Below are 10,810 nucleotides of genomic sequence, written 5' to 3'. Positions count from 1 at the left end.
AGAGAGACAGAGAGATGTATATAGATATGTATGTATTTGGTCATTATCCAACTTTTTCTCTGTGTCCTGTCAGAATGTGATGCCTCTATCAGCTGGTCTGTTTAAGAGTGAGAAGAAGAATCCAGTTTCCCAATGTCCTCCACGGCTGCACGTACAGTTTCTTACTCCTGTTTTATGGAGTCGTGTTTCCAACCACTTCCTTAAGGTAACAGTGTCTTACTATAGTTCTGCATTACTATTACAGGCCCGGGACACAAACCTGCCACCTGCAAACTCATGCAGAGTGTGTACACTATCCGCCCTTCATAAGCATCTCATATAATAAAGCACTACTTTTAAATTAAATCTCATGCCACTGGCATGACTGATTATTTCCCCTTAAATTGTGCCACATTTGTAAGGAAAACACATGTGTGGTTTGCGCTGCAGAGTTTAGTATGTGGATTTTACCCATGAAAAACTTGTCAAATCTTCTCTGGTAGAAAGAGCTTAATAGTCTAAGACAGCTTTTCAAGTAATGGCCCATTTTATAGTCCATTTCTATGTCATCTGTCATAGAGACTCAAATGGCATTAAATATAATATCATGTGAAAAAAAAACATTTGCCCCGTTGCTGATTTCTTGTTTATTTCCCTTCTTTTTTTTTTTTTTTTTTAACATATTTAATATATGGTTAAGCTCAAACACATTTTAATATTAGACAAACATAACCCAGGTAAATCCAAAATATTTGCAGTAATAACTGGTTGTGCCATCCTTGGCCATAAATCTGTCAAAGCACTATGAAGGAATTTTAGCAAAGTGTTCATTTGTATATATTTTTTTTCATTTAGACTTGGAATTGATGGTGTGCTTGGGATCATTGTCCTGCTGACGACATACAGATCTATTTCGAATTAACTGATGATCCCGTTATGTCTTTGCACGGCTTTCACGAGTGCATGCACGAGGTCAAAAATTGGCTCGCAGGTAATTCTCTTATTCTAAATGACAGGAAAACTGAAATTATCGTGTTTGACAATAGTATCCCCCATGGCCAACTCCGTGATGGCCAACATCCCGATCCAGCAGCTGAATCATCTTTAGGAGACAGTCCTAGCACTTATTGGATTTTTTGGGTGCCCTGAAGCCTTCTTCAGAACAATTGAACCTCTTTCCTTGAAGTTCTTGATGATCTGATAATCCGATGATCCAGTTGATTTAGGTGCGATCTTAGTAGCAACAACATACTTGCCTGTGAAGGCCTTTACATGCAACACATTGATGGCTGCCTATGTTTCAAGCATCACCCTTCTTTGTAACGCATCCAGTCTGCTATTCTAATTCATCACCAATATTTGTGTCATTCTCAAAACTTTTGGCCATGACTGTATATACCAAAATATTCTAAAATCAAAACTGAGGCCATTTTTCTGATAGCTAAAGCTTGGCCGAACAACGTGTATGTCAGGAATGCAAAGGCAGGACGATGGAGATGGTGTTAAACTGAGGGTTCCCCTTCAGTGATGGAAAGGAGCGGAGGTTCATATCCCAGTGAAACCTCAAACAGTGACACTGGCTGGCTGAGGAGGTCATCAATTTATGGGCATATTCCACCCATGACAGCTGAGAGCTCCAGTGGGACTGTTAAGAAGAAACCACACAACATAGAGCTGCCTCCAGCTCCTGGTTGGCCCTCTCTGCCCTCTCTGTTGGTCTGGGAAAGACTTACTTGGGCAGCCAGAACAGAGCAAAAACTCCTTTCAAACCCATGATGTGAACTGTGGACCCCAATCGGACACAATGTCTTGAGCTATGCCAAGGCAGAACAATGAACAGTCAACAGCTTTGCTGTCTCCAAGGGGATGGGAAACTTGGGCAGAGCAATGAAATGTGCAGCTTTAGAAAAACAATCCACAATGGTCCATATAGTGGCATTACCTGAGGATGGTGGTAGTCCACTTATGAAATCCAGGGCGATGTGCGACCAGGGTCTCCTGGGAATAGGCAGGGACCTGAGAAACCCAACTGGTGGAGAGTTGGAGGCCTTATAATGCACACAGGTATAACGAGCAGAAACAAAATCCTGGACATCTCGAGCTAGTGACGGTCACCAGAACAAGCGTTACATGAGTGTTATTGTGCGGTTCTTATCCACAGTTAAACTTAGCAGAGTGGGCCCACTGAATCCTTTTGCTGCGCACTGCGGTGGTTCTGTATAGTCAGTTAGGAGGGCCCGTTCCAGGGTCGGGTTTTTCCCACTCTGCGTTTCTCATTAGACCTTCAGTCTCCCATGTGAGGGCCCCTATGATGCAGGCTGCAGGCAGGATGGTCGGATTGAACCGAGTGAAGAACAGGGCCCACCTGGCTTGGCAATAGTTGAGGCGCTTCACCGTTTGCTGGTACTTGAGGTTTTTGCGGCCTTTACAGATGATCAGTGGCTGCTCCGTCCCTTTTAGCCAGCACCTCCATTCCTCCAAGTCGAGCTTTATGGCCAGCAATTCTCGATCTCCCTCGTCATAGTTCCGCTCAGCCTGAACGAGAGAAATATGCACATGGGTGAAGCTTACCCCCAGAGTGCTGGGATAACACCGCTCCAACTCCCAGATCCGACGTGTCCACTTCTACTATGAATGGCTGAGAGAGGTCTGGTTGCAGCAAGATGGGCATGGAGGCAAACTTATTGTTGAGTTCGGAGAATGGTTGCTGCGCCACAGGAGCCCACTGGAAAGGAACTTTGGGAGAGGTTAAACATGCGAAGGGCAGAGCAATGCGACTGAAATCATTGCTGTAGAAATTTACAAAGCCCAGAAACCTCTGCAGCTGCTTATGAGTCTGGGGCTCCGGCCATTCTACCACTGCCTTAATTTTAGCTGGATCCACCTGCAGCTGGCCCTGGTAAATGGCCTGTATTTGTATAGCGCTTTACTAGACCCTAAGGACCCCAAAGCGCTTTACACATCCAGTCATCCACCCATTCACACACTGGTGATGGCAGGTACATTGTAGCCACAGCCACCCTGGGGCGCACTGACAGAGGCGAGGCTGCCGGACACTGGCGCCACCGGGCCCTCTGACCACCACCAGTAGGCAACGGGTGAAGTGTCTTGCCCAAGGACACAACGACCGAGACTGTCCAAGCCGGGGCTTGAACCGGCAACCTTCCGATTACAAGGCAAACTCCCAACTCTTGAGTCACGATCGCCCCATCCCTGTTCCACAATGAACCCCCCAAAATGCGACAGACTGAACTTGGAACTCACATTTTAGAAATATAACAGGGAGGTATTGAAAGCTGTTTTCCACTCATCCCCTTCCTTGATCCTTACTAAATGATAGGCATTCCTTAAATCCAATTTTGTGAAAATGGTGGCTTCTTGTAACAGTTCAAAAGCAGAAGATAACAATGGCAGGGGATACTTGTTCTTTATCGTTATTTTGTTTGGAGGGACTTGGCCTTTTTCTCCACAATGAAGAACCCCGCCCTGAGTGCTGACTTGGAAGGGCGGATTATTCCAGCTGCCAGAGAATCACTGATTTAGTGTTCCATGGCCTCCCATTTCGGCTTAGAAAGACTGTACAGGTGACTGGTGGGGAGTGGTGCCCTCAAGAGCAGATCACATCCACAGTCATATGGTCTCTGCGGAGGAAGTGAGAGAGCCAACTCCTTGCTAAATACTTCAGCTAGGTCATGGTAAACTGCAGGAGGCACCGTAGGGGTCAGGTGCAATATGTGCTGGGCTGATGGGGTGGGTATCCAATATCCCTTTCGCCTGCATCAACTCCCACCTCCAACAGAGTTAGACAGCATTCCGAGGGAGACTGGGGACACTGAGTCCAAATGGTCCACGTTCAGGACCAAAACTGCTGAAGCTGCTGCACTGAGTTGTGGCCGCAAGGTGGTTGGTGCCTGTCATGCACCAACCACCGAACCAGATGTCGAACCAGATGGTCAACCCCAGAGGGGAAGGGAACCATCAGCCATGGAAGGAGTCCTATTGAGCTTGGTTAGCCTGAGGGACTTCGGAAGCAGCCGGTAGGTACCAACAGGCCAAGCAGAACGGGGCAGTGGCTGAAGCAAATACTTGAGTTTGGGTGTTTTCTCTAAGGAAGACGTGTCAGTGGGATTAAGGAAATCCGCGAAGCATTCCTTCCAACACCCAACAATGTCCTCAGTCGAAGTCAGCAGCACATTTGACCATGTCCCTTGGGGAGTCCTGTGGGAGGTGCTTAGGCTGCTGCCCTGTGACCTGGTCCCAATTAAGAGGAAGAAAATAGATGGAGGGATGGATTTTTATTGTGGGATTTAAATAAATTCATTTCCACCACCTGGCTGGGGCCTTTCTGTGTGGAGTTTGCACATTCTTCCTGAGTTTGTGTGGGTTCTCTCTGAGTACTCTAGCTTCCTTCCACAGACATGCAGTTAGTCGGGCTAGGTTAATTGGCCAGTCTAAATTGCCCGATAGGTAACGGTTTTCTGTCTCTATCTATGGCAGCTGGGATAAGCCGTTCATGGATGGATGGATAAATATCTTTTCATATAGAGTTTTCTGTAGTACTGAAAAATAATCTCAAATGTAGCGTATGTTGTGTATGACTTTTGTCCAGGTCTCAGTATCCAGAGCAAATGATCGACATGGCTGGCTGGTGCAGTGTAACAAACCTCTGCAGTTCATGTCTCTGCACATTCCTGAGGAGAACAGGTACAGTCCACACAGCTAAACACACACACCTTTTCATCCTTCCTCCCTCACATTTCTCATGCAGTGTGTACCTTTCTGTTGCTCAGGTCGTTGGATATCCTGGAACTGTCAGAGCAGAAGGACTTATTAAAATTTCACTACCATACCCTCAGACTGTACTCTGCCATCTGTGCTCTGGGAAACAACCGAGTAGCTCATGCCCTCTGCTCCCACGTGGATGAGGCACAGCTCCTTTACGCTATAGAGAATAAATATATGCCAGGTAACAGACACACTGCTTATAAAGCATATTCTCATTCTCAATTTTCTATATAGTAAACCTACTTTATAGAAACTCTTGAATTTTTTTTCTGAATCTATGTCTATTTCTCAGCGTTAGCCTTATAAAATACTGTTCCAATTGTCTGAGTAAAACCACAACCCTTAATCGGACAGCTGGTTAAGAATATGAATAGTGTAATATTTTTTCATTTCATTTAATTTTTTGACCTTGGCACCTTAGATAGTCCATAAAACAATAAACATAAGAAGAATTAATATGTGCAATAGTACTGAACATGATAAAGAAGCATGTAAACGTTACAGGGCAGACATCAAACTTGTTCTGTCTGTCCTCACAGGTCTTCTTCGTGCTGGCTACTATGACCTCCTCATCGACATCCACCTGAGCAGCTATGCTACAGCTCGCCTCATGATGAACAATGAGTACATTGTTCCCATGACCAATGACACAAAGAGCATCACTCTGTTCCCAAATGAAAAGAAGAAACATGGCCTGCCAGGCATTGGACTCAGCACCTCTTTGAGACCCAGAATGCACTTCACATCCCCAAATTTTGTTTCCAGGCCCGGACCATCGTGCTTTAACAACGGCAACAGTGGATCAGGAGATTGTTTCCAGTACAGCCCTGAATTCCCCTTAGATATACTGAAAGTTAAAACCATTGAGATGTTGACAGAGGCAGTACGGGAGGGAAGCATGCACGTACGGGACCCAGTAGGAGGAAGCACAGAGTTTCTATTTGTTCCACTCATCAAGCTGTTATATACTATGCTCATCATGGGCGTTTTCCAAAACGGAGATCTGAAGAATATCCTCCGACTGATTGAACCTTCTGTGTTCTGTGAACGACGCAATAAGCAGGATGCACTTTGCATGGAGTTGGAGGTGCTAAAGAAGGGTGAAGCCGAAGGAGGAGGAAAGGAGGGAGTGCTGAATGTCCCCAAAGAAGGACTGTTAGAGATGAAGCTGCCAGAGCCTGTAAAACTCCAGGTGACACTAAGTAGAAACTCCCAGTTTGGAAATGCATTTCTTATATAGAAATTCACTGTTGTTTACCATTTTTGTTTGCTAAGGTAAAGGTCATATTCTGTTTATATTTCAGTTGGGATTATTATAGTTATTCCAACTAGTAACTAGGACCCTCCATGTGCATGCAAGGAAATCTCGAGACCGAGGAAGACCCAAAGCGTAGAACTGGACAGGCATCAGTGACAACTGATACAACTTTCATTAACTCACATATTACCTGACCTAAGTGATTTTATAGACTGTGTAGAGGTCATGCCGAAATAGGAATCCCTACATGAAGTAGTGTGTGTAAAAGGACATTAGCTATAAGCTGATGTGATCAGCACTGAGGTCAGCTTCTCTGGCTGTGATAACAAAGCTGTAGAAAGCAACAAAGTAAAAAAAACATAGCTTATGACAAATCTTGAGACATTTTATCATTGACATCCAGGTGCCAAGATGGTGTGAGCAGTATACTGAAATTAAATCAGAATATTCAACAATCCAATGTAAGCACATGGTTCTGGTTTCTTGGAAAAACACAACACAAGTGTAAAGACGGAAGAAGAATTTCAGTTGTGCAAAAGTCTCAATCAGACATGGGAGCAAAGGTAAATATATGTTGTGCAGTTATGCATCATCGAAGTACCGGAGAAATTATAATAACTTAATACATCACATACCATAAAGGCCCTTTCACATAGAATTTTTAAATAATACGGTCGTCTTTTCCAAGTCGCTGTTAGTAAATGATTTAATAATTGATCAACAGATTGATTTACTCCACTGTTACCTTCTTCTGTGTCCAGAGCAGCAACCTGAATGCTACTCCCGCAGAGGTCGATTATCTTGTTAATATTTTTACATCTTCACTTAATACAACTGGATACTGTTGCTCCTCTGAAAGAGAAAGCCTTAAATCAGAAGTACTTCATGCCCTGGTGTAGCTCACAAATATGCACCTTAAAGCAGATAACACGTAAGCTAGAGAGGAAATGGTGTCTCAGAAATTGAGAAGATCATCATTTAGCCTGGAGAAATAGTTTGCTCCTTCATATTCAATCCCTCCATAAAGCTGGAATATCTTATTATTCATCACTGATTGAAGAACATAAGAACAACCCTAGGTTTGTATTCAGCACTTTAGCCAGGCTGACAAAAAGTCACAGCTCTGTTGGGCCTTTAATGTTGACTAGTAATGACGTGATGAACTTCTTCACAAATGAAATTTGAACCATTAGAGAAAAAATAAGCATCTCAAATGGACCATTATGTACAGCTACTTTCAGTGCCATTAATATTTACAGATTGATCTTTCTGACTTAAGTAATTACTTCCTCCAAACCATCTGTTATCTCAAAACTCCTTGAAAGAGTAGTTGTAAAATAGCTAACTGATTATCTGCAAAGGGATGTTTATTTGAAGAGTTTCAGTCAGGTTTCAGAGCTCATCACAGCACAGAAACAGCTTTAGTGAAGGTTACAAATGATCTTCTTATGGCCTCTGACAGTGGACTCATCTCTGTGCTTGTCCAATAGCATTCAGTGCTACTGATCATAACATTTTATTACAGCGATTAGAGCATGCTGTAGGTATTCAAACCACTGCACTGTTGTCGTGATCTGTGAGTGCAGATCGTGTCTTGAAGACACACATGAATGTGGGACAAATCTTAACAAGTGATCTGTATTTTCTTAACAGATCACGTCTCTGTCAGACTGCAGGCTTACTTGGGGTTTCTAGCGTATTTAAAATCTGAATGGAAGGAAGAGGCTTCAGCTATTTGGTCCCTCTTCCAGTTCCCTGTTTGGATTTATATAGATAGAGAGACACTCTCTATATTTTTAAAATTAGGCTTAAAACTTTCCCTTTTGGTAAAGCTTATAGTTAGGGGTGGACCGGTTAACGCTAAACCACCACTTAGTTATGCTGCAAGAACACTTATCCATGAGTTATCTTAGCTACTTTGGGCTACACTCTAGGTCTCGTGGGATGAGACATGGAGTACTTCTTAAAAAGTTCACCACTTCATCACAAGGCTGACATAAAGAGACAGAAAGCTATTTACTCTCATATTGACAGCCTAATTTAGATTGCCAGTTATCTTTAGAAGCAGATGGTTGAATGAACGAACTCCACAGAAAGTTCCCAATCAAAGAAAAAGCTGAACCCAGAACCAGAATCATGCAGTAAGACCCAGATCTTATGGCAAATTCTAAATGTTCTTGTTCCTACAGAGGCAGCTACACCAAGAATTTCTGGTGAAATTTCTGGTAAAATTCCTATCATACTTACCATAAAAAACAGAAACGAGACATTCTTTGTACCGGGCTTTAAACAAGCTTTTTAATGATGTAATGACACCAATTCATTTGTGCAGGATTTCTGCATTGACGTCATCTGTCAGTTTTGTAGGGTCATGCATGGTCTTGACTTAGGTTGAGGGTTGAAATCCTACAATGATAGATAGGGAACAGTATGATTTGGCATTTTTCACAGAATGAGAACTTTCCCCTAATATCGAAATCGCTTTAGAAAGAGATTTCCTAATGGCCACTATGTGCATTTTTTAAAATTTCTTCTTTAAACCATGTCATTTTGTTTGTGTGTGTGTGTGTATGTGTGTGTAGATGTGTCATGTGCTGCAGTACCTGTGTGACTGCCAGGTGCGCCATCGTATTGAGGCAGTGGTGGCCTTCTCTGATGACTTTGTGGCTTGTCTCCAAGAAAACCAACGATTTCGTTACAATGAGGTGATGCTGGCACTCAACATGTCTGCAGCCCTTACTGCCAAGAAGACCAAAGAGTTCAGATCTCCCCCACAGGAACAGGTGGGAACACCACAGAACAACATAAAGCATAAATATAACTGTAACCATTTTCTGTAATTCAAATGGTTGCCAAGCAGAGGACTCTTGCTCAGTGAAGAGCAGTAAATAATGCGACTTACATACACATTTTATTTTAATTTGGCTTTGTATAGAAACACAGTTTTTGCAAACTGTCAGCTAATCAGCCAAGGTTGAGGGTGAACCCATAGTGAAACCTGGCCCCACTCTATCATGTGATATACTGAGGTCAGAAGGCAGTGAGTGGGCGTTAAGGCATCTGGGAAGGGATCTCACCACTGACAGCTGGTGTCATAAGCCCCGTCTCTGTTCAAAGATGGCCGTTCACAGTGGACATAGATGCTTCTTTCAGTCCTCTTTAAAACCATCTGTCTTCTCTGTCCAGCATGTGAACATTGGCATCCTCGAAAGAGTGACCTTTGACCTTTAGATGCAGATGAACAGCCAAGTCTTGTTGTGCAATGTGTTTATGCCAGTGGTTGCTTGGTCTCTCGAATGTAGAGGTCTGGGCGTTCCTCGCTACACTGCACAGCATGCACTACGTTGTTAAGTTTGTGTTTAGGAGTTTTGTCTTTGGGATGAACCAGTTGTTGTCTGAGTGTGTGGCCGGGTCTGAAGTATACTCTTGGCTCTTTTAAAGGGATAGTATTAGCTATCGGTACAGATATGTTGACGATACCTGGGTCAAAATCAAAATCCAAAAAGTAGAATCCTTCATTGCTCACATCAACTCAGTGATTAAAAACATAAATTTCACCAGGGAAGACACAAAGGACGACTGTTTGCCTTTCCTGGACTGCGCCGTGCACATTAAGGAGAATGGAAACCTCAACATCGAAGTTTACCGGAAGCCCACACACACGGACCAGTACTCCCATCACCCTCTGGAACACAAACCTGGAGTAATCAGGACCCTACACCACCGGGCAAAAACATGTTCCCTCTAAGCCTGAAGGGAAAAAGAAGGAACACACGCATGTAAAGGAAGCTCTTAAAACATCATAATTGGGCGTTCATAAAGTCAGCAAAGATGCACAGAAAAAAAAGGTCAGACACCAGCGAGGGAGGACAAGAAAGACAAACAGAACAACTTTGCACCCCTTATTTAGCAGGTTTGTAAGAGAAACAGGAGAATTTTCTCCAAAAGTGACATCCCACTTTACTTCAGACCCAGCCACACACAGACAAAAGCTGATTTGACCCAAGTACAAAACAAACACAGACTAAGCAACATAGTGTATGCTGTGCTGTGCAGTGAGGACAGGTGACACCTCTACATTGGAGAAACCAAACAGCCACTCCAAAAATGCATGGCATAGCATAGAAGGGCCACCTCAACAGGACAAGACTTGGCTGTACATCTACACCTAAAAGATAAAGGTCAATCTTTCATGCATGCCAGCATTCACAGCTTGATCCGAGAAAACAGATGGTTTATAGGAGCAAAAGAGGACGTCTAGGTCAACTGTGCTTACGACACCAACTGTCAGCGATCCCCCAGCAACCCCTCCTAGGTACCTCAGGCCCCCAGGCCCCACTTACATCTTGTGTCAAGTGACTTCATTAGGTCATATGATAAGGTAAGGCAAGGTCTCACAATGGTTTCAGCCAAAGCCTCTGGTGATAGCGATCCACAACTTTTTTCCACATGTGATGATTCACATGTTGGAGTGAAACCACTGGGAGGCGTTGCCCCACGCCACTGTCCCACTGGGTTTAAATATTACCGTTTTAAAAACCTGGGACTCTCTTGGTTTTAGAACTGAAGAAGCCTCTTGTACGAGAGGTGAAATGTTTTCAAAAGTTTTATAGTCCAGTCATCTTCTTTTAAGGCTCTTAAGAGTACCATGACTTGGATCACTGAGAAGCTAAACAGACATGTTGTAGAGCCACTTTTACCAGCAATAACCTAAAAGGACCATTTTCTCTTGCATCGTTGTGGAAGAATTTTGGTCCACTGAGCTTTACAGTGTTTCTTCTGCTCATT

The 10,810-nt window shown here is 43.6% G+C and overlaps 1 protein-coding gene across 1 annotated transcript in view; it reads left to right on the top strand.

Moving 5' to 3' along the window:
• Positions 1 to 10,810, top strand: part of ryr2a (ryanodine receptor 2a (cardiac)) — a gene marked incomplete in the record, with an annotated part of 281,993 nt that overhangs the window by 127,956 nt on the left and 143,227 nt on the right. Inside the window, 5 exon segments of the mRNA XM_014340412.2 lie at positions 74 to 205; positions 4,589 to 4,683; positions 4,770 to 4,945; positions 5,304 to 5,956; positions 8,605 to 8,805. Coding sequence (XP_014195898.1) covers positions 74 to 205; positions 4,589 to 4,683; positions 4,770 to 4,945; positions 5,304 to 5,956; positions 8,605 to 8,805 — 1,257 coding nt within the window.

The sequence above is a fragment of the Haplochromis burtoni genome, unplaced genomic scaffold (genome assembly GCF_018398535.1).
Source record: "Haplochromis burtoni strain Fernald_Lab_line unplaced genomic scaffold, NCSU_Asbu1 Contig_367, whole genome shotgun sequence".
Taxonomy (NCBI): Eukaryota; Metazoa; Chordata; class Actinopteri; order Cichliformes; family Cichlidae; genus Haplochromis; species Haplochromis burtoni.
This window is presented reverse-complemented; position numbering and strand designations above follow the sequence as displayed.